Here is a 22,077-nt window from a genome sequence, read left to right on the forward strand (position 1 = left end):
CTTTAAAAAGGTTTATTGTATTTGCCTTTAAGGTGACATACCTTTGACCAGTTAAAAAGATGCTCTGCCCCTCCTTGCAGTATTTATTATGTTCTTAACATCAGCATCAAATCTTGTCTTTAACTTCCTTACCTTGATGTTGTTTTTTTTAGCCTTGCAAGTGCAGAAGTTGCTTTCATGGTGTTTGTCCAGAAAAAAAAATAGTGTGGGGTTTTTTTTTAAATATTTTTTTGTTAATTTAAGATGATATAATGCTTAAATTAATTTGAATTAACTTACATCAAGTCTCCCATCCTTTGGGGTTTTGGCAGAGATTTTGCCCTTTGGCTGTGTGTAGATCCCAGGACAGTGGAACACGCTGCTCCAGCAGTGTTCATGGATTCTTGCATGCTTTGTTCCTACAGAATACCATTCCCTGCCTCTTTTTTTCCCTACTAGACCTTTTATCCTGTCTGCTCCTAGTGCTGCTCACACCTCTCCCGGAGCCAGCGCTGCCATCCCAGAGGTCTCTTCCGGGATGCGCCGGGTGATGCCCAGGACCAATGTCAGGGTATTAAAATGTCCCGAGGATCCCACACACTCCTCACGCAAGACAGGGCAGAATAGAGTCCAGTTGTCAAAATAATCCCGAGCCAATAAGCACGTCCTGGGTGGAGCTCCTGCGGCTCAGGGAAAACTAATTCTCAATGAAGACCTTTTATTAAAGCCCCGGAATGAAGCAGGTTGCACAGGCTGGGGAATTCCTTGACTTTATTCTCACACGCGAAGGATCCACCGGTTTTCAGTTTGGAAGGTGCAGGCAGAATGCTGGAGGGAAGGGATTGATGTGGAGCTGGTGGTGATGAATTTTTCATGAGCTGCTGTGCAGGGCTGAATGGCTCCGGCGCGTCGGTGGCGACCACGGAGCTGACACACCAACACCACCCTGGCGCATTTTCAGGGGGAGAGCTGGGCTCAGAAAGGCTCTTCTGACAGCCCTGGCTTACCATCCTTGCATTCGTGCTGCTGCCACTTCAGGCAGCCTTCCCTTTGGAGCCCAGCCTTGTGAATGAGCGGGGTTTAACCGCGCTTTGACTCCGCTGCGTTTTTGTTGCGTTTTCTGAATGGTGAGAGCTCCCCACATCATCTGAGCTATGACAGCGAAAGAGGCTTCTAGGGAACTTGCTACTCCCGAGTCCGAGATTTACATCAGGACTTTCAAAGAACAGATGCATTTAGAGCTCGAGCCCCCCAAGCTGCCCGGGAACAGACCCACGTCTCCAAAGATTTCTCCTCGCAGCTCTCCCAGGAACTCTCCCTGCTTTTTCAGAAAGTTGCTGGTGAATAAAAGCATCCGCCAGCGTCGTCGCTTCACGGTGGCACATACGTGGTAAGATCTGGGTACCGGTGTGGGTTTAAAACCAGTGTGTGTAGCTGTGCTTTGAACAGGGGAAAAACGAGCTGAGATTCATTCAGGAGTGTTAAATGAATCGAGCGGGAGGCAGCCAAAGGATGTTTAATGCAGTGCCTCGACAATCGTCAGTCAGTGTCTGCTGTCCGGGGTAAATCCAGCCCATTATTCCTGTGTGCCGGGTTAATCTCTGGGAACAAAGGCAGCAGCCGGTAACTTTCCCAGCCCTTGTGTTGTTGTGGGTTGAACACACGAATTCATTTCAGAACCTTCAAAATGTGTTTTCTTTGCCTTCGCAGCTCGGTCTGGCAGCACAGCACAGACCGGGTGGTTCAGACAGGGCACTCTTGGAGGTAAACGCTGCAAAGGGCTTTAACTTCACTCTGAGGGGCTTTTACACAGTTTTTCCTGGCTACAAATATCCCTCCTTTCAGCCATTTTTTGCAAGGAAACTCTGTCTGAGAGTCTTCTTTTCCCTCCCTACAAATTACTAGCCCCAAATAGTCAATTTGTGTGCCATTACAGTTGATTGGAGCTACTTCTGACTCGGTTATCTGGTTAATCCATGCCATAAACAGCAATCAAAATATATAATTCAGGAAAATCCCTGAGAATCTCACTTTCTAAATTTAGTCTGTATGTGTCTTGCAGGATCCACCTTTTAAATTCCAGGAGTCTCCATTAATATTCACTAGTTGTCTGTGTGAATTAAACCAGAAAACTTTCAGGAATGTGAATTTTTTTAACCCTGCTTACACAGTGCCATACCCATTACTTTCCCATTCCAGGTTGAATCAGAGGAGAGAGGATGAAACTATCTGTATGGGCTGGGTGTTTTGGGGTATCTGAAACACCCATCCCTGTCTGCTACTTTTTAACAGAGAACATTGTGTTAAAATGGTTTATGTGAGTTATGCTAAAATATTTCAAAGCTGTATTTACTTCTGAAGTGAATTACTAATTGCGGAGAGTGAGTTCGTAGCTCTTACAGTTGTTCTGTCTCATTAAACAGTAAGAAAAATAAGAGGGAAAACCACAAACTTGGAGACCAGGGAATTGTACTGGGTAGAACTGAGATAACTGACTTTTTAATTTTGCTTTAAACACAGTTTGAAATGCATTTGGGGTGTAGCAATTCAATTAGAATTCGAATTCTAGAATCATGCAGACTTTCTGCTTCTTTTTGTTGTTGTTGTTGTTTTTAATCCAAGCAGAAGTAACAACCTCAAACTGGTTACAGGCTGTAAAGGCTTCAGTATGTTCTTCAGCATTTAATTGGTTGTAGTGACTCGTATTTAGGTTTATACACATTAATTCCCTGGAACATCTGTCATATCTGTCAGCATTGAAATGACAGGAGGCTGCTTGTCTTACATCCACTGGTCTGTTTGGAGAAATGGGTGCCGTGGAAAGATGGTCCTGCTGGGAATTAGGGGAGTAGAACGTGGCTAGACTTGGCACAGGGTATCTGGATTGTTGGGGAAAAAACCATAAAATATGTATTTATAGAAGTAACTGATAATCTCTTCTTCTTGAATCAACTCATAAAGGAGGTGGGATCCCTCTAGGTTTATTTTTAATTGCAAGAGAGAAGGTTTTCAACTCAATTTTTGAAAGTTTTTAGTATCAGGTGATTTTGAATTGCAGATCCATGTTTTAAGCTGAGATAAGAAGGAAATTATTGTAGAAATGAAGAAAATCATCCCTAGAAAAATAGGTTTCAAGAATGTTTGTGCGTGAGCACATGCTTAACATGTCAAACCATACAACAAAACCAGGCGTCTTTTCATGTCCTACACATGCTAAAACATAATTTGAATTATTAAAGTGTGATACAACAATTCAGTGGAATGTCTGGAGGGCTGTTTATGTGTGTTGTAGGCAGTTATTTCAGCTGTGTACCTGAATTTCCTTCTCAGTTGTGAATTTGTGGTGCAGTGCATGGAAACACCCTCACCTGTGCTAAGCAAAATGCCACTTACATAAGGTGCTCTTTTGTGTGGAGCTGGGAAGTAGTAGCTGGGTAGAAAATTACCTCAGGAGTAAATGTCGAAGAAATACCAACTACACAGTAACAGTAGCAAAGAAATGAATTCATGCTGTTGGATTTCATAGGATCCATAACTTTCAGAGCCTCATAAACAAGGAACTTCCTCAGTTTGGGGTTGGTGGTGTGGTAAATCATCATTTTTCACCACCTCTGTCTTCATTACTGTCATTACATGATGGTTCTTCTTCTGTGCCCCTTATTTTCAAGTTTCTGTCTTCTCTTGCTCTCCTTTCCTTTTTCACTAATTGCCTTTCCCAGGCATTTTCCTTCTTTTGTGGCTGAACGCATTGCAACTTCTTTCTCCTGATTATGCTGATGAAATCTGTGTCGTCACCAATCTGCTCCAATATCCAGCCAGCAGACCTTACCCAGGAAGAAACAGGAAAGCAAATTTTCAGATTTTTTTCTTTTTTAATAAGGCCATGACTCAAATGCTTCTGTGCTGCAATTTGTTCTTTTCCTCAGGGTCAAGTTCTCACTGGACATGGCCAACATGTCATCACAGTTCCCTCCAAACATCTGTCAGTCTGATCCCTGCCTGCTCCAAACCCCTTAAACAGTTTCCCACGGCTGCTGTCGCTGTGTCCAGTCTTCAAAATGCCTCATTCATATCAAATAACAGAACAAAACCTCGATGGCCTTCAGGCTTTTTCCTCCACCAGAATCCACAAGTCTCAGTCCTCTCTTGCATCTGTCATTTTTGCTTTGGAGATCCTGGAAGCCCATATGCTGCTGCTTCCTTTCCTAAAGTTCCCCTGTTATCATGTGCATTTTGGAGAGGGGGGTAGGGGGGTTGTGAGGAACAGAGCAGGCAGAAGATGGCATGACTCTGTATCCCTTCAGAGCCATCTAAATTTTGGACACACAGTGCTTCTTCGGGTGCAAAGTTTCCTTTGGAGTCACTGGAGGGAGGAAAACATCTCCTGAAGATGGTCCTCAGTGCTTTCTTCTGTCAGCCAGAAAACAGCATATTCCCTGTCCGTGGTCCACAGTCTGTTCTCCCTCACCCCATCCTTACCTTGAGGACTTCCAAAGCAATAGTTTTAAAGATAGCTTTTATTTTCTGCAGGTCTGCACACCTTATTTTTATCAAATAATAACTCTTAATATCATTAGGATTGCACCCATAGCAGGGACCTTCTCAGCAATGTCTTGGAAGATCCCAAATGTTTTATCAATGAAAGTCAATATTTTCTAAATTAACTCTGCTGCTTATAACACAGTTTTCTTTGCCTTGCTGTATTTATCCTCAAGATTATAAATATTTCTTCAAGGCTAGGTTGGACAGGGCTTGGAGCAACCTGGTCTAGTGGAAGGTGTCTCTGCTCATGACATGAGATGAACTTTAATGTCCTTTCCAACCCAAATCATGTGATTCTATGAATATTTATACCACTTATATCACTTACTCAGTTTTTTAATATGCAGCCAGTCACTGGCTATGCTGTGTGAGGAGCATGAGCTTTTTAATGAAGGGATTTCTAGAGGAGGATGTTTATTGTCTTTCCTTAATTAAGATTTTCAGGAGTTTTTTTCCAATTTAATTCACTTTCAGCTTTCATCATTTTAGTGATTACCTGTTACCTTGTTTATGAAGAAAATACAGGGCAGAACAGAAACCAAATACTAGGAAATTGTGCTCTGGATTTTCTCTTGGTTTTCTTTCAGTGCAGCTGAAATACATTCATGCATTTGCTTTTCAATATATAATGTAAAATGCAAATCATATGTTAGCCTTAATTTTTTTGAAAACATGATCTGTTTTCATTACACAACAATCTTCCGTGGTGGAATTGAGCAAGTTAAATAATATGGCACAATCCAGTCACGGGGGGAGCATTTGAGTTTTTTCCAAGCCTGGTGAATAACAACTGATCTGTTTAATTACTTGAAGCTGTAAAATGTACTATAGGCAGAGGAAAATTATCAAAAGATGTCAGGTTTGATTTTTCTTTCTGATCTTGGAACCAAATAAGAAAGACTTAAGTGGCAGCCCCCATTTTTGGAGACTGCGTACGTGAAATTGCTGAGGAGAACAGGAATTTATAAGAGCCATAAATTTCTCCAGTGTTTTGGTCACTGTGGAGGAACTCAGGAGGTAGAGTGGAGCTCCTAGTGGGACATGTCCCTCTTGGGGTACCTCCCAGCACCAACTGTGTGTCCAGCTGTGCTGAGGTGGCTCCTGCCCTGTGCTGGCATCCCATGGACCAGGATCCCAGATCTGAGCTCTCCAGGCCGCCTTCACCCAGTACTTGGGCTGGGGGAGCTGACTTCTGTTTGTGAGATAAAACCAGTATCTGTCACAACAGCCTGCCCCCTGAATGTCCTGTATACTGATGACTCCATGATCTTTTCCAAAGTAAATGATTCTGTGATTTTTTTGTGATGTGCTTTTGGACCTGGTTCCCTTTTGCTCCATGTACAGCAGGATGCTTTTCCATAGTTCCACTGTTGAAAACACCCTTGTCTTTACTTTGATGAGCTGATCTGTTTGTCCTTCTCACTGTTGATGTGATTTCAAGCTTCTTGTTCCATTTTGGGGAAATAGGATGGTTCTCCTGCTTTCTGCAGCTTCTCTTTCCAAATGGGACTGGTATTGGACACGCTGTGTTGCTCAATTATCTCCTGAAAGTCCTAGGCGAAACAAACGGAAGTGAGGAGGGAAGAGGATGGGGGAAGACCAGAAGGTTCCTCTCTTTTTCTCTGCTGAGTATGTTCTCCCATCTGTCTCCATCTCCTAAGGAGAATTTGTGAGCACTTGCAGCGAGTGGCAGGAAGGATTGCAAAGGATGTGAAGGTGAGGAGGAAATAAAAATAAGCCCCCACACAACAAACACAGAACCAGCTGTGTCATCCTTACATCTGTTCTGTCCATATATTCCCTCCAAACCCTGTCTACAACCGTGGAAAACAGAAAGGAGCAGCTTCTTTCATCCCCCGGCCACATATGTGGAAAAAGATGGTGTTAAAATACTCACCAGCTGTTAAAAATTCAAGTGAAGTACAACAGATCATTATATTAATGGTAATTTGATTTTGATAGATTCAGCCATTTCTCTGACAGGGGGAGGAAGAACCTGATTGATTCGGTGACTCTGTGAAAGGCAGTGGATTCCTTCTCAGAGAAGTAAGCTATTTCTGGAGTTTTTAACACCTTTAAGTAAGTTTTTTAATGTTTGCAGTGTGTGCTAATCTCTGAGGATCAGGGAGTCCCAGAAACCCAGAGGTTTCATGACTTGCTGTGGTAGCTGAGACCTTCCTAGGGAATCCATGACCTCCAACCCTTATACCCAGGGTTAACTATTAAGTTAAATTTTTTGTGCCAAAATAGTTTCTCAAGGAAGCTCTCCTGTTGAATTCAGCTTTGTTGAGAGCTCTGTTGATGTGTGAAGCTTGCCATTGTGATAGCATCTACAAATTTGGGCTGTGTGTTTCCAGGAGGTGCAGTTGGCTTCTTACGGGCTCGAGTTGGTTGCCAGGACAGACTGTGGCAGACACATTTGTGGTTTATCCTAATTTATGCAGCATAGCTTGGCTTCACTGCAGATCTGTACATTCTCTGTTCCATTCTTGGGTTTTTTAAATCTTTTTCAGCTTTTTTGTTTCTGAATAACAACAGTGTTTTACTTGTATTGCCTGGTGTTACCTTATGAGAACATCCCGTGGGTTCACAGGGATCATAGGATTGTAGAATTATAGAATCATGGAGGGGCTTGGGTTGGAAGGGACCTTCAAGCTTATTTGCCATGGGCAGGGACACCTTCCACTATCCCAGGTTGCTCCAAGCCCATCCAACCTGACCTTGGACACTTACAGGGATGGGGCAGCCACAGCTTCTCTGAGCAACCTGTGCCAGGGCCTCCCCACCCTCACAGCCAAGAGTCTTTCAGATTGGAAAAGACCCCTAAGATCATCGAGTCCAGCCATTTATCCAGCACCACTGGTGTGTGTTTGTCTCTTGGAACAAGTCTGAGGTTTGTAGGTTCTCCCATGATGATCATGGTATGGACATTCTGCAATAGCCACAAACTAGCTGAGATTCTACCATGATGTGCAAGTGCCACAGAACATGCTCTGCTTATTCTGTGATGGGTGGATTTGGAGAAGTAGGAAGGAGAGAGCAGATTTGGGAAGCTAAAACAGGAAAATTACATTTCCTCCCAATTTCCTACGGGACTGCTTGACTGGGTCTGAGAGACAAGGTGTAAATAACAAACCTGAACTCTGCCCATGGGAGGCTGTGACTTTTACCAAGTTTATGAATCAATAGGCAGTGCTGTTGACACGTGTGGGTTCCTGTCTCAGCACTATGTGAGGCTATAACTGCTGATAAATCCTAGGCATTTCTGTAATGCACTGAAACAGTGACACACAAGCATAATGCTAGGCCAAGGCAACAGCAACTGATTATTTTTTCAGGTAAAATATTGCCATAACAGCCCATAGAAAGGATTATTACTATAAAATAGGTTTTATTTTCCAAGACATACATGCATAGATTGAGTCTCTTCTTTTGGATAGACGTGGGAAACACTGGAAGAAAAGTAAATATTCGTTTTGTAAGTTTTTCGCATTGTTTTGTTCTCTCAGGGCTACAAATAAATGTTGCTGAGGGGCAAGAGCAGAGATTAAGTAACGTAATAATAAGGCTTTGGAGCAATAACAATATATTAGATTATTTCTTTTCTTCATATGGTAAAAACACAGTTTTGTGTGTGTGTGTTGGACTAAACACTACAATAATTTCCTAGTATCTCCTGATAAACTCCTTGTGATGTGGTACATTATGGCATCCTCACACTGTCCATGTCTCCAGGATGGGGCACTTAAATGGGAATCAGGCTTGATCAGATTCCTTTGAGTTTTGGCTATTTCCAACAAAACTAACTGACATATAACTCTGTAAAGACCTTCTGCTTTTTTTTTTCCCAACCAGCAAGTTGCATTTTCTAATGGTAGAGCAATTTATTGCAGCTTTTTCCACAGCAGATTTAAATGCTACGAAGGCCAAACATCTGCACGACACTTGATGGAATTAAATAGGAACCATTTCTCAGTTTGCCCTGAATCAATCTGTGCTCACGTGGAGAAAGAAGTTTTGTTGCACTTCCAGTAGCTCCAGTGCCCCACTAGTGCTGGGATGATGCTTTTCATTGTGCAGTCTGTGATGCAGATCTCAAAAAGGAATCTTGTTCTGAGTAAAAATGTCCTGCAGGTAGTTTCTTCCATCTGCATATACTGAATAATTTTCCTCTCATTCCCCATTTCTCTTGGCACAGTAACTCCTTGGGTTCCTTCTATATTGATTTCTGAGATAAGTTGTGGAAAAAGAAGCACATTGTACCCTCTGAAAGCTGAGACAAGAGGAGACATTAATCTCATTTTATCAGTTAAAAAACCCCAAACAACCCAGAAATCAATTGATTTTCCTCCAAGCTCAGGCAGAGCTTTACAGATACAGATGAACAAGTACAACAAAAATGTGTAAGAAATTACCTCCTTTTATTATTTTAACTTTCAGTTTTAACCATAGAATCATAGGATCGTTAAGGCTGGAAAAGCCTTTAAGGTCATCCAGTGCAGCCATCATCCAGCCCCACTTTAAACCATGTCCTCAAGTGCCACATCCACATGTTTTTTGAACACTTCTGGGGATGGGGACTCCACCCCTGTCCTGGGCAGCTGTGTCAGGGCTGACAATCCTTTCCATGAAACGGTTTTCCCAATATCCAACCTGAACTTCCCCTGGCACAGCTTGAGGCCATTTCCTCCTGTCTTCTCCCGTGTTCCCTGGGAGCAGAGCCCAACTCCCACCTGGCTCCACCCTCCAGGGAGCTGTGGAGAGCAAAAAGGTCCCCCTGAGCCTCCTTTTCTCCACAGTGTCATAGTGTTTTTTGTATGTTCTTAAAATGTGCAGAATGTAGTTTGTAAATGAGCAGTTCCTTGCTACCTTTTCAATGTATAAAGAACCACATGAAGCCCTACTTGAAAATTAGAAACATTTTGTGCTGCTCCTTGGTTTCCAAAAACTTTAATGACCCCTGCTGACACTGTGCATATGCAGGTAGGAATTGCAGAATGATGGACAACTTCATTAGGTGAGAGGGAAAGTTTTCTTTCATAACAATAATGCAAAATGAGCTTTTCCATTTTATTGGTTTCGTTATTACTGAGCTAATTGGAGAACCTGTACTGAGCCTGGTGCTTTGTGGAGCTCATTCCACAGAAATGAGGTCTGAGGGAACTCAGCAACATTCAGAAGACATCCAGTCCTTGTAGGTTTAAGGGTATTTTAAGATCTCAGTTCCTTAAAACAGTACAGTAAGTCAAATTATGTATTACTTTTAAAGTAATGCACCAGGGCCCAGGAACATGGACATTGCTCCCATCCACAGGGTGGGATTCTGGGATTTGCCCTGTGCAGGGCCAGGAGTTGGACTGGGTCGTTGTGGGTTCTGTCTAGCTCAGGATATTCTATGATTCCATCTTGCTTAGATGAACAATCCTCTTATTAGCTATGGATTATTTTACTTTGGACTTTTTCTTGGGGGGGTGGGGAAAGAATGAAAAAGTATCAAATATGTGAAAACTCAAGAAGTAGTTGACAAGGAACATAAAACCGTGGCAAAGAGAGAAAGGCAGAAGATGATACGGACAGAGGGAGCTGAGCAGCACATGAATCCTGCAGGAAACAGTTCCTGGATGACCCAGCATGGATTCTGATTGATACAGTCACTGTTTGTCACTCGTGTGTCAGGCTGTCCTTGGGCTGTTACAGCTCCAAGAGCCAGTGGCTGGAGTTAAACCTCTTGGAAGAGGCAAGCCTTTGAAGACCTGAGGCAGAGTTCCTTCTCAGCCTTCCAAATCTGACCATCATGTCTGAAACTCCCTTTGGATCGGGCTTTGGGGGAGGTTTGGTCTGTTCCTCTCAGGTGAGGAGCTGAGGTTAGTAACCCACACACTTAGTGCCTCCAGGATCTGCTCCTCAGTTGGGCTCCAGTGCCAGCTTTCAGATCTTCATAAAACCATCCCTAAGAGATTTGGATGTGTTTTTCCCTGACTTACAAACATCTCAGCAGACTAGCACTGTTCAACTCATTTACCTGGCAAAGGAAGTCAAATCAAGTAAATCCAGGTTGTGATGCTGCTCATACATTGGAAAACTTCTGGGGAAATAACCGAACTACACAGCATGAGACACCTCTGTTCCTAATCCTAGCTTAGGTTCTAAAACTGGCGTTTTATCCTGGAAATTGCTTGTGCACATTGGAGTAAGCAGACGGCACTCTGTATTTGAGTGGTTCTGTATTTTTAGTGGTTGACTTAAGGAGAAAAGTTTTCACAGTGGTAATTACAGGCATTATCTCTTAACTGTGATCACTATAAATTAATGATAGCAAGCCAAAGCTACTCTAAACTTTTGAGATCTGAGTATCAGTCTGTTTTCCAAAGCTTTCTCTTTCTCCTTAGGGAATGTGTCCTTTTAAGTTAGCCAAAGTCTGTATTGCCAGACTGGCTCCCCTTAACAAACTGTTTTGTGGAGCTGCTGGAGGTCAGGGGTGGGACGTGAGAACAAATGTGTTGTCCCTCAGTGTTTATGGATTTGGTTGCCTCCAGCTGGTGTTGGGATTGCTGCTTTGCTTTTCCAGCAGTTTGCTGATAGATTAAACCAGTGTATCCATTCAGTAAACACCCTCATCAAGAGGTCACCGTGTATTCATAAATTATGGCCAGGCAGCCCTTTTTGTTTGATGCCGTTTGGTATCAATTTCATCTGGAGCTCTTTCGGTTCCAGATGAAATTGATGGAAGCTGCAAATGGATTTCTGAGTCTCAGCCAGAGACATCATTTATTTATTTAGTTTTGCTCTCAAAGACAGATGGTAACATGTGATAAACAATGTCCTTACCACAAAAAAGCCCACTTCCCAACCCCTTCCCAAAAAACTCAGACAACTCTACTGTCATGTGACTGATGTTTGTAAGACAAATATTCTTAAATGTTGGGATGAATGTACGAGGAACAATCCTACTGTCATCACGTTGGTACTGAGATGCAGGTGCTTACATGGGTGTAATGATAAAGAAAGAAAAAGAGGTGAGAAGATGGACCTGGATGGAGAAGGTGACACTGGAAGATGCACATGGAAAGAGAAGTTGGTGTGATGAAAAGCCCAGAGTTCGTACAAACATGATCTGAAATGAGCTCCTCTGGAGTACAATATCTTGGCAATCTCTGTAAGTCTCAATCCATACTCAGCTGCTGCCTTTTCTTCTACCTTCTGAAGTGTGAATCTTTACCATCCCCACAGACATAAGGTTGTCTTCTCCCGCTCTGCCCACAACTAAAACACCTTCCTGAATCCCCATGACCCGAGGCTTTGCTCTGTTTCCAAGAAGAGACTGACGAAAATCTGCACTACTGTACTTGAAACCTGCCTCCAGAAGGAAGGAGAAAAATCTTTAAATGTCAGGCTTTGCTATTTTTGCAGCCTATCCCCAGAAAGCAGCTCCTGCCTTGCCGTCTGTGTCCGCGCTTGCAATACACGGCGTGCCTGGCATGGCCAATTATTGCTGTTTGTCGTGTACTTGTCAGTTGTTATTTTACAATGAAAAAAACTCCTGGAGCAAGTTGTAAATGCTTCCAGTTGGTCAGCCTGTTGTGAACTGAATGTGAATCTTCTTCAACCGTGCTTGGAAAGCATTGAGGGTTTTGAGAATAATCTTCGTACTTTGGGTTGGGATTTCGTGTAGTCAAATTGTGTGAGTCATGGAAGAGTTTGGGTTGGAAAGGATCTTAAAACTCATCTTGTTCCAACTCCTTGCCATGGGCAGGGACACCTTCCACTACAGTGAACACTTCCCAGGGGTGGAGAGTCCACACCCTGTAGTCCACACCAACTAGGCCTCCACAGAAGACTAAGTGAAAAATGACAGGGCTCTGCTCTGTAGGATAGAAATATCTTCTGATAGGTTGTTTATTGTGTTCAGAGCATATTTGTGTTCTTGAGGATTCACAGAACATTCACCACTAACAGCATTTGACAGTGAGCTCCCTTTGCAGGGTACTCACTTGGAAGAGCCCCGAGGTGGACTTGGGAAATGGGTTTGGTTTTAACGGTGGCTTAAAAGATTTTAGAATTCATTAAAAGGACTTAAATTGATGTTAATTCACAAAGTGAAACGGGAAAAATATGAATTAACATCATGGGTCTCTTCTGTAATAATAGATGGGGGAAAATTTAAAAATTCTCCCTGCGGCCTGAGATGACAATTGGATTTGTCAGAGTATTCCTGTCCGTCCTGATCTGAATCACTCACTCACCACCACCTCTGTCACTGGACATCATTCAGCCTCAAACATCATTCAGCCTCAAATATCAGACCTGGCTTTTTACTCACTCCTGCTGTTAGTTGACTTGTTCTCACTTGTTATTTAAATATCAAGAGCAATAAAATGGGAAACCATGGTCTTGCTTCAGTGCTGAAGGGAAAGGAGAAGGGCAGTTGGGACTGGGTGATAACCTTTATGATTCTGGGATTTTGAGAAGCAAGAGAACATGGCAGGGTATAGTCAAGCACAATACTGAGAGTTGTGTTATTAATGGTGTAAATAATGAGTGTGAAGTGAGCTCAAAAATACAGGGTTGATGTTTTAAACACTCATTTCGAGTTGTTTGGAAGATAATATAACACAGATATCCCCAGATCTTCAAGTGATGCCATTTATCCATCTTATTGGCCAAAATTTGCAGAACCAGTGACAAGACATTGGAAAATGGTGTCAACAGGAGAGCAACTGGCCCCTTTAAACTGGGGACAACTGGAGCAATAAACTCAGAGGTTCAAGTCCCAGATATTTAGTTCTTAAGGTTTTTTGATTTATTTAGTCATTCTCATCCAAACAAACACTGTGTTTTAGTGTTGCAAATCCAATTTCCAAGTTGTTAAGGATAAATTGCTCTCGTAAGACAGGTCTTGATTAATTTCTGATTTCTCTTGTTAATGTGCAGTGAAGGTAAAGAGAAATAAATTCGAATTATTCCGAGGCTTTAAGGCAAATATTTCCTGTGTAATAAACACCACAGGTTTACTCATTCAAATGTACTGGGGTGGAAAGTGATTTCTTGGTGAAAGAGCAATTGCTTGTTGTGAGTGAGTGGCACAATCATTGTCAAATCCCAATTCCTTCCTTTGTGACCGGAATGGTCCTGGGGAGCAGTGATCCAAACTGGAAATGGCATTGCCTCAGGCAAATAATACCCTGTCTAATGTATTTGATTTTGCAAAGATAACAAGCTGGGTTACATCTTTGCTTTCACTTCCATTAATGGTTCAAGGAAAGGGAGGACAAGAAAATGAAACAGATTATTAAAGCTGCCTTTTAGCGTGGTGTCACTTCAGGCAAAAGCGAGCGATGCCTTAAGGAATCTTTGGAAAAATGCAGTATTTATTGCTATGTAGAGAAAACTAGAATTTGTAATGTATTTTTGTTCAATTTACTGGGGGGTTGGTAGAGAATTTGCTTTAAGTATCTGATGAATAATTTAGGGTCAGTAATTTTTTGTATAGACTAAAAAACATTCCTGGTGTAGACAAAGAGAATAAAAACACAGCCTTTAACTACACAACAACCAAACTGAGAGGTCAGTGTGGAGGGAGGGATGCTGGGACTAGCCTGTGGACCTTTGAAGGGCATCAACTCTTGGCTGGAAAAGGGAATGATTTAATTCTGATCGATTTTTTTATTAGTCAATATTAAAATCTCTCACCAGAAGCCATAAGTAATTCTAATTACATAATATTATATTATTAAAACAGTAAGTTCTATGAGCAGAAGAGTTTTGATACAAGCACACAGGGGAACTCTAAGACCTTTATGTCTAGACTCCAGAATTCCATGAAATGGTTTTGTTGAACCAAATATCTGATGCATTTTTGATGTTGTACTTCTGCCAGGCACGATATGGAGCTGGAAAACAAAGGGGAGGATGTTTCCCTGGTGAGCTTGCAGTCTTAATTAACAAGACTTAACAAATACAATTACCACAGATAAAGGTTAAAAAGAGATAGGAGAGATAAAAGCAAATCTCAAATAGGGACAAGAATTAAAGCAGAGATATTAATGTTCAAGAATCCTTTGCCTCCACTGAGAACAGCAGACACTAATACAGATGCTTTTCAGAGCTGCAAATGGCCTATTTTCCTCCTGGATCTCTTGATCTGCATTTTCAGAAATTTAAATGCTGGATTTCAAAGCCAAAGGAAGAATTTCAGAGACTTAAAGAACACTGTATTATAACATATGTCACCTTTCCAAGTAGGTGCCTTTTGAAGGCATTTGGGGTTTAGAGTAAAGCAGAAATCTCTGGAAACAGCAGTTTGTTGCAATCAGAAACAACCCTTTATTTTTCATTTCAGTGTGACCCTGGTGTAGGGAATTATCCGATGCTTCAATTTGACATAAAGGGCCTGGATTGGGAATCCTGTAGCTTGTAACAATTGAGTAGATTTGCCCACTCTCAAGGGAGAACTGGTAAAAAATACAGGTAATTTTACCTGAGTCATAAGAAATAACAGGATCACTTGGAGCTTTAGGGCTGTCACCCTTTTCTTATGGCAGATGTCTCCTTCAAGCAGCTACTTTTTGCTTGATAAGCGCTGCTCCAGTGGTGATTTGGGGGTAGAATTTTGTTTATTTGTTTATTTATAAGAGACAATAGAGAGGTGTTGGGGTGGTTTTCGTATTGATTTGGTATTTCACAGGGCTTTACTGAGTCCCTTTGGATCCAGGAACCAGGAAACTGTGGTGGGGAAATTTTGTGATGTCAGAAAATCGATCTCTGCAGCTTCGAGCACTGAAGTTAAATTGATGTGATAACTGTGACTGCTTTTGTCACCAATAATTCCTGCCTTGAGCAGGATATTAAAGAGGACAAATGAATTAAAAACAGACCCACTACTGACTACACATTTTATTTGACTTCCTTAATGTTAAATTAATTGTTGACAGAGATTATTTAGGTAGATTGGGTTTGGGCTGTACTTTAAATTAAGCAATTGCGGTTTTACTTTGCATGCAGGAAAGATCCTTCCAAATTTTGAAAAGGTCACCACTGTTAATCATTTCAGGAAGGCAAGAAAATATGTTAATAATGACTCAACTGAAGGGAATAACCAGGATTAAAAGCTTCTTAGTGCTTAATAAGTAGAAGTGTGATCTTGATTAATTCGTGTTATCAACCCTGTGACAAAGGGTTCACTAAGCACGTGGTATAGCTGAAGAATATAGTTTTTTTGGGAGAGTGTTATTTGGTTTTAGGGTTTTTGGCTTCCTGCCACAATTTAAAAATTGGAGATTGGTGATGGGTTAGATTTTGGATGCCTCAGATGTCAGAGGTGTTTGCTGTAGGAGGTATTTGTGGTTGAGTTTGGTTCTGCAGTGCTGCAGAGCTCCCAGTGACTCCACTGTGAATAAAGTGGGAAATTTCTGTGTATTGAGACTCGTCTTATTTTCCAGCTGAGTACTCCAAAATGGGATCAAACTTTAGTTTTTACAAGGCTCTGGAGTGACAGGACAAAGGGGAAGAGCCTGAGGTCAGGTTACCATAAGCTTTAAACCTTTTGGATGGAGAAGACTCCAGGAAGACCTCAGGGCCCCTTCCAGCACCTAAAGGGACTCCAAGAGAGCTGGAGGGGGTCTTTGGACAAGGGCCGGGAGGGACAGGACAAGGCTTCCCACTGCCAGAGGGCACGTTAGATGGGAGAGTGGGAAGAAATCCTTCCCTGTGAGGGTGAGGAGGCCCTGGCACAGGTTACCCAGAGAAGCTGTGGCTGCCCCATCCCTGGAAGTGTCCAAGGCCAGGTTGGATGGGGCTTGGAGCAACCTGGGCTAGTGGAAGGTGTCCTGCCCATGGCAGGGTGGGACAAGATGGGCCTTAAGGTCCCTTTCAAGCCAAACCAGTTTGGGATTCTATGATTCTGTGATTTATGCATTTTTAAGGGTTTCATCAGTATTATTTGTATGTCTTTTGTGCTGCTGGAAATGTCATTCACTTTGGTGAGGATGAGTCAGTGCAGACCAGAAGAAGGGCTGAGCACATTTAGCATTATAGGTACCTGATAAGCAACCATTCCTGTTTAAGAATCGTTGCAAATATATTTTTCAGGAGATAATTTCTGTATTGAAGAACTGTCACAGGTCTCGCAGGAACGGGAGCCTGTTTTCATTTTAAGGCTGCTTTATTTGTCATCCTTTTTAGTCATCCTTTCAGCACCACAATGTGATTTTGGAAATAATCCACTGGCCTTCTCTGCAGCTTGGTATTTATGTTAAATAGGATGTATAGATACAGTACAAATAAAGAACTGACAGACTAGGAAAGAACTCAGACTTACTTGTTTATCCATAAGGTCTTCCTTCCCCTCACCCCCAAGTCTGACTCCTAATTAATGAGGGGTTCCTTTAGTTGAGAACACAGGAACAGAATAAATATTGAAGGATTTACCATAATAACATGTATTTATTGTATTTTTAATACTTCATGTTTAATTTTATTTTTATATACCAAATGATCAGAATTATTCATATTTAGTAAATATTTTGGTTCTTCTGATACCCTACACTTCTATTCTGCATTTCATCCCATTATTCCTCAAAATACTTTAATCTTTCAACACTCTGTTTTTTTTTTCTTTTTGTATTAATACCTGAAAACAAATGTTGACAACCAGCACAACTATTTTAGCTAAAAGATGACTGTTTTCTTTTTTTAATCTTTCTTTATCCTAATCCCATGGGGCTTTTTAGGCTTGTTTTCTATTTTCTCTCAAACCTATCTGGTTTCTCACACACACACACACTCTCATTCCAGGTGTGAGCACTGGCTTTGGTTTTCTCTGTCTGGAGTATCCCTGTTGTGCTAATTTTTCCTGATAAACAAGAGAATTTCTAATGCTTTCGACATATGATCTAAAGAATCCAATTTCATCTGAGTGTCCTGCTGTTCTTGCATCTCTCAGGCTAATGCATTTTCCTGTAGACAATTTGTTTAGCTGAGGATTTAATCAGCTGTAGCATCTATTTTTGTTCCTGCTTTTCCCAATCCCTGACTCGTAGGGAGCGTATGAATCCACATTCCAGCTGAGGGGAAATATATTGACTTCACATTTCTAATCTAGCATTTAATTTTTAGAAGCACAGGACACATCTTCATATCTTTCAATATTTTTAAGATACTGGCTTTAGCTTTTAAAGCATTTTTCCTCATTGCACTGCAGTAATCCTTCACTGAACTGGTTGGGTTGAGCTGTTTTGATTGGTGTGACATGTGTGGGCCTCCTGCTGCTATACTTGGATTTACGTTTTATGCAGAAGATTAATCTCCAGGTCATCAACTTTAAGTCTTCTGAGGACAGAGCAGAAGGAATTTTCTGTGCTGGATGTTTCCGAGTTACTGTTTGTACAGCGTCCAGGTAGAGCCTCTCCTTGCTCTTCCTTTGTTCTTTCAATTTACAATAGGCAAAGCCATGGTAGTGAATTCCCACCTGGACAAGGCTGTGCTGGTGTGTCCCTGGTGTCCCAGTGGGACATTGGTGACATTGGTCTGCACTGACAGTGGAGAGCAGCAGGATTGGAAGTGGAATTAGAGTGGACTGGAAGTGGCTCTTTGCTCCTGTGGGCCTTCATCTTGCAGCTTGAAAGGTGGTCAGTGAACACCATGGCCGGGTGTGAGGAGTGGAGTTATCACTCAGGCTCATGTTGTGATATTTGGGGGTTTGGATGATTTCAGGGCTGTGGAGTCTGGAAGCAAGACCTTTAGTCACTGTGGATGCTTGGTGAGGAGCAGGTGTGGATGAACTTGTGTCCAGAGGGCCATGGGTGAGAGGAGGCAGGCTGGTGGCACGCGGGAAGTTATGTGTGAAAGAAGTCACCTTTACTGCTTTAGTTTGGGAGCAGCTCTGCTTCTGCTTCTTTAGTCCAAGAGAGCCCCTCCTGGGCAGTGTGTGTGACCTGTTTTCCAGAGGAGCCCTTCATTGTCCTGTCTGTCTGTCTGTCTGTCTGTCTCAGGAAGCAGCCTGGCATCAGCCACACGTGTGTTGGAAGAGACCCAAAAGGATCACGAAGTCCAACCCTCAGGCCCATCCCCAAGAGTCACACCAGGTGCCCCAGAGGATCATCCAAACACTCCTTGAGCTCTGGCAGCCTTGGTGCTGTGACCATTGCCCTGGGGAGCCTGTTCAGTGCCCAACCACCCCCTGGGGGAAGAACCTTTTCCTGAGATCCAACCTAACCCTGCCCTGACACAACTTGAGGCCATTCCCTGGGGTCCTGTCCCTGGTCCCCACAGAGCAGAGATCAGTGCCTGCCCCTCCTCTTCCCCTCCCCAGGAAGTTGGAGCTGCAATGAGGTGTCCTCTCAGTCTCCTCTTCTCCAGCTGAACAGGCTTTCAAACACCAGGAATTAGAAAGAGGATTTCCCTGTGTTGGAACTGAGTGTCTGGGCCCCTGGGTTATTACTCATGCAGAGGAATTCCTCCACCTCTGGCTTCCAGAAAGTCTGCCTGGGACTGAAGCAATCTTCAGCCAGCAAAACATCCCTGAAACTGGTAAATGTAAAATGGAATAGTGGTGTGGGCTCTACACAACCTTCCCTTTTCTGCTGGAAGCTCTGAGCTGGCTGTGTGAGGCACCAGGACAGACCCCAGGTACCCTCCTGCAACACCATTTTCAGGCTTGGAGTAATGAAAGTACAAATTCCCCGTGGCCGGGGCGAGTCCCAGAATGGGAGAGGCTCCGGGATGTGCATCTGCGGGAGCTTGTGTTGTGACAACTCCCATATGTTCCCACCTACACGAGGAAATGTGATTTCTGCCTGATCAGCCTTAATCCTTCCTCGGCGATAAGGGGAACGTTTCGGGAGGCGCGTCCCTGGTGACCAACCTTCCCCTTCTAGATCTGTCACGGCAGCTCTGGGCTCGTGGGGGGCATTTACAGGGTTGAGGTCTCTGCTCCTCTACATACACCAGAACTATGTATGTTTTCCAGGAATGTTTAACCTGCAGTGTGTTGACAGGAGGTTTGGGAAGGTCTGTTATGGAGAGCAGGAAACTATCCTGTGGGGAGTACCTGGGCAATACACATGGTCTCCTCACCTGTCCCCTTCTCTGCACTGAAGGTTTCATTTGAGTCAGCAAGTGATTATCCCAAAGTGCAAATTAGATCTGTGAGAAGAGATTACATTTAATTAATTTTTGTTTGTTTGGTTGGTTTTTTTTGTTGTTGTTGTGGTGCTTGTTTTGGGTTTTTCTGGCTTTTTACTTTTTCCCTTTTAAAATACTACAGAACACCACGTTGGGATTGAAACAGTAGTAACCCCAATTGCTTTTTAGGTTCATCTGCTATTTTTAATTGGGTTTTGGTCTCTTAATAAGCTATCTGGTGTCCTGTGGATTGTGCTGGGAAGGAGTGCAGTGTGAATACTTCGTTTCTCCGTTCTCAAAATGTCTGGGTGTAAAACCACCATGGTTAAACCCACATTATCCCCTGACAATGTGTTGGATTTTGAGGAGCTGGGTTTTATGAGTTTTGGAAAAAAATTTGCTTTCAGTTCAAGTAGACCCTCAGTTAATACATTAACAGCTGAAAATATCCATGGAGTGTCCTGATGAAGTTTCAGTTTCAGTTTTCTTGCTGAAGTAAGAATTGGAAATTAGGCCAGTGCAAAATCTGAGATGTTGTGCCATTGTGGACAGTTGATCTCTGATAAAAACAAGGCAAAAAACCCCAAGGAAAACAGAAGGTAGCAACAGAAATCCCAATTCTTTCTTCTGCTTCCAACACAAATTGGCCAAGCTGCTGCCTCGTTTCACTTGGGCTGATTTCAATGCCTATGGGTGAGCTTTTAACTCCGCACAGCATGAGAGGAACCTGCAGTTTCCACTGTGTAGGGCTTTTATTTCAGAGGTTCACAGTCGTCTCATAAATTATTTTCTGAATTTTAGTAGATTTTCAGCAACATAATTAATTATATTGAAGATACAAATTGTTTGTGTCTGTGTGACTTGGGTTAGGGAATGCTGTGCTCAGGATTTATGGCCACCGAGTGTTGGCCTCTAGTCGAAAAGGTTTGATGGAGGCTCTCCTTGACCTAACCACAATTAGCAACTTCCACCATTAATTCACCGTATATGATGAGAAAAGAGAGGGAGAGGAGAGGGATATTGGAGACTTCTGTCTTGTCTTGGCTACTGAGTGATACCCAGGGAAGTGGATTCCCTCTTCTTGGAGGAGTGACCATCCCACTGGTGTTTTTCATGGCTGCCTCAGGGTTCTGGGACTATTTGCAGATACCTGTCAGGTGAAGGTGATTATGTGTCACCTGATGAATCCCAGTGACCCTCCATCACCCACCTGGAAGCTGGGGAGCATTTGGGAAGCGAAGAGTCGCGAGAGATTTTTTTCATTATTTAAATGTATTACTGGGTGATTTTCCCTTTTGAGAAGCATGACTGTTCAGATGATTCACGGTTGCTTTCTCGTAGGCATTTCAGCAAGCAAACACAATAGAATGTACTCATGTTGCAGCTTGTTTACTTGAGAAAATATCCAGAACACAAATTGTAATTCATTAATCTGGGGGCATCTTCCCAACTGTAATTGTTAAATTAATTTTAGAGCGGTTTTAGCCAATTTCATGGTGATGAGCTGCGTGTCAGGTCTGTGTGTTCACATCACACTTGAAGAATGCTGCCTGTACTTGCGCTGCAAAGCTGCTTTAATATTGAAATTTTGATATTAGGCCAACAGAGTGGATGGATACTTTTGCCTCCAGCACTAGAAACGAATTGTTTTGTGCTTTGTAATCTGTTACAGTAACAATTTTCTTGCTCTTGCAATACATATCTCTATTTGGATGGCTGAGCAATGTTTTTGCTTGTAACCTTTGTGTCCAGGAAGGCAAGTGTAACAGTAGAGAAGCCTGAGGAAACATCCTCAGAGCAAATCACTTACATTTTCACAGGTTAATTTTAGGAGATGTTACAGAATTTTGTTGTGAAAGAGTGTGGTAGACAGAAAGAACCAAAGTAAGATATTCATCAGAAAAGAAAACGGCAAACAGTGCCCATCAGGGAAGATTTAAAAACTGGTGTTATTTACTCTCGAGGCAAGTGCTTTCTTGAAGTTCTGTAAGAATTTCAGGAGAAGGAAACTTCTTTCCACATCTGCTGCAATAGGGCAAGAAATAATTAGCAAGACCTGCAGCAAGGGTCAGCAACAGTCAGGCTCTGGACATACAGAAAAGTCAGGTGAAGAATGATGAGGAACTGAACTCCATTGCTTGGGCAGGCTGGGAGATCTTCAGCCTGCATTGTTTGTTGAGTGAGGCTGGAAAGTTTTGGATTTAGCTGAACCTGCTTTGGACTGTGGGAAGAGATCAGATGACTTCTAGAAATCCCTTACAGTGATGTCTTTCTGTTCATGACAGAGGTGTGTGGATATTCAAGGGAACTTCTGAGACAACACTGAAAGAGGTCACAGAATCCTGGAATGGTCTGGGGTGGAAGGGACCTTAAAGCTCATCTCATTCCACCCCCTGCGATGGGCAGGGACACCTTCCACTATCCCAGGTTGCTCCA

General features: G+C 42.6%; 1 protein-coding gene across 3 annotated transcripts in view; it reads left to right on the forward strand.

Moving 5' to 3' along the window:
- The window catches only part of PDE4B (phosphodiesterase 4B), a 197,659-nt gene that overhangs the window by 40,394 nt on the left and 135,188 nt on the right, over window positions 1–22,077 (forward strand). Inside the window, exon 1 of one of the 3 annotated variants that reach the window (XM_050307440.1) lies at window positions 922–1,369. The exons of the other annotated variants lie outside the window; for them this stretch is intronic. Within the exon in view, the coding sequence (XP_050163397.1) occupies window positions 1,134–1,369 (236 nt within the window). The 5' untranslated portion in view covers window positions 922–1,133. Of the gene's footprint in view, window positions 1–921; window positions 1,370–22,077 lie in introns of those variants that run through there. 3 annotated transcript variants of the gene reach the window in all.

This window comes from Myiozetetes cayanensis, unplaced genomic scaffold (genome assembly GCF_022539395.1).
Source record: "Myiozetetes cayanensis isolate MyiCay16 unplaced genomic scaffold, myiCay2020 scf12, whole genome shotgun sequence".
NCBI classification, from domain to species: Eukaryota; Metazoa; Chordata; class Aves; order Passeriformes; family Tyrannidae; genus Myiozetetes; species Myiozetetes cayanensis.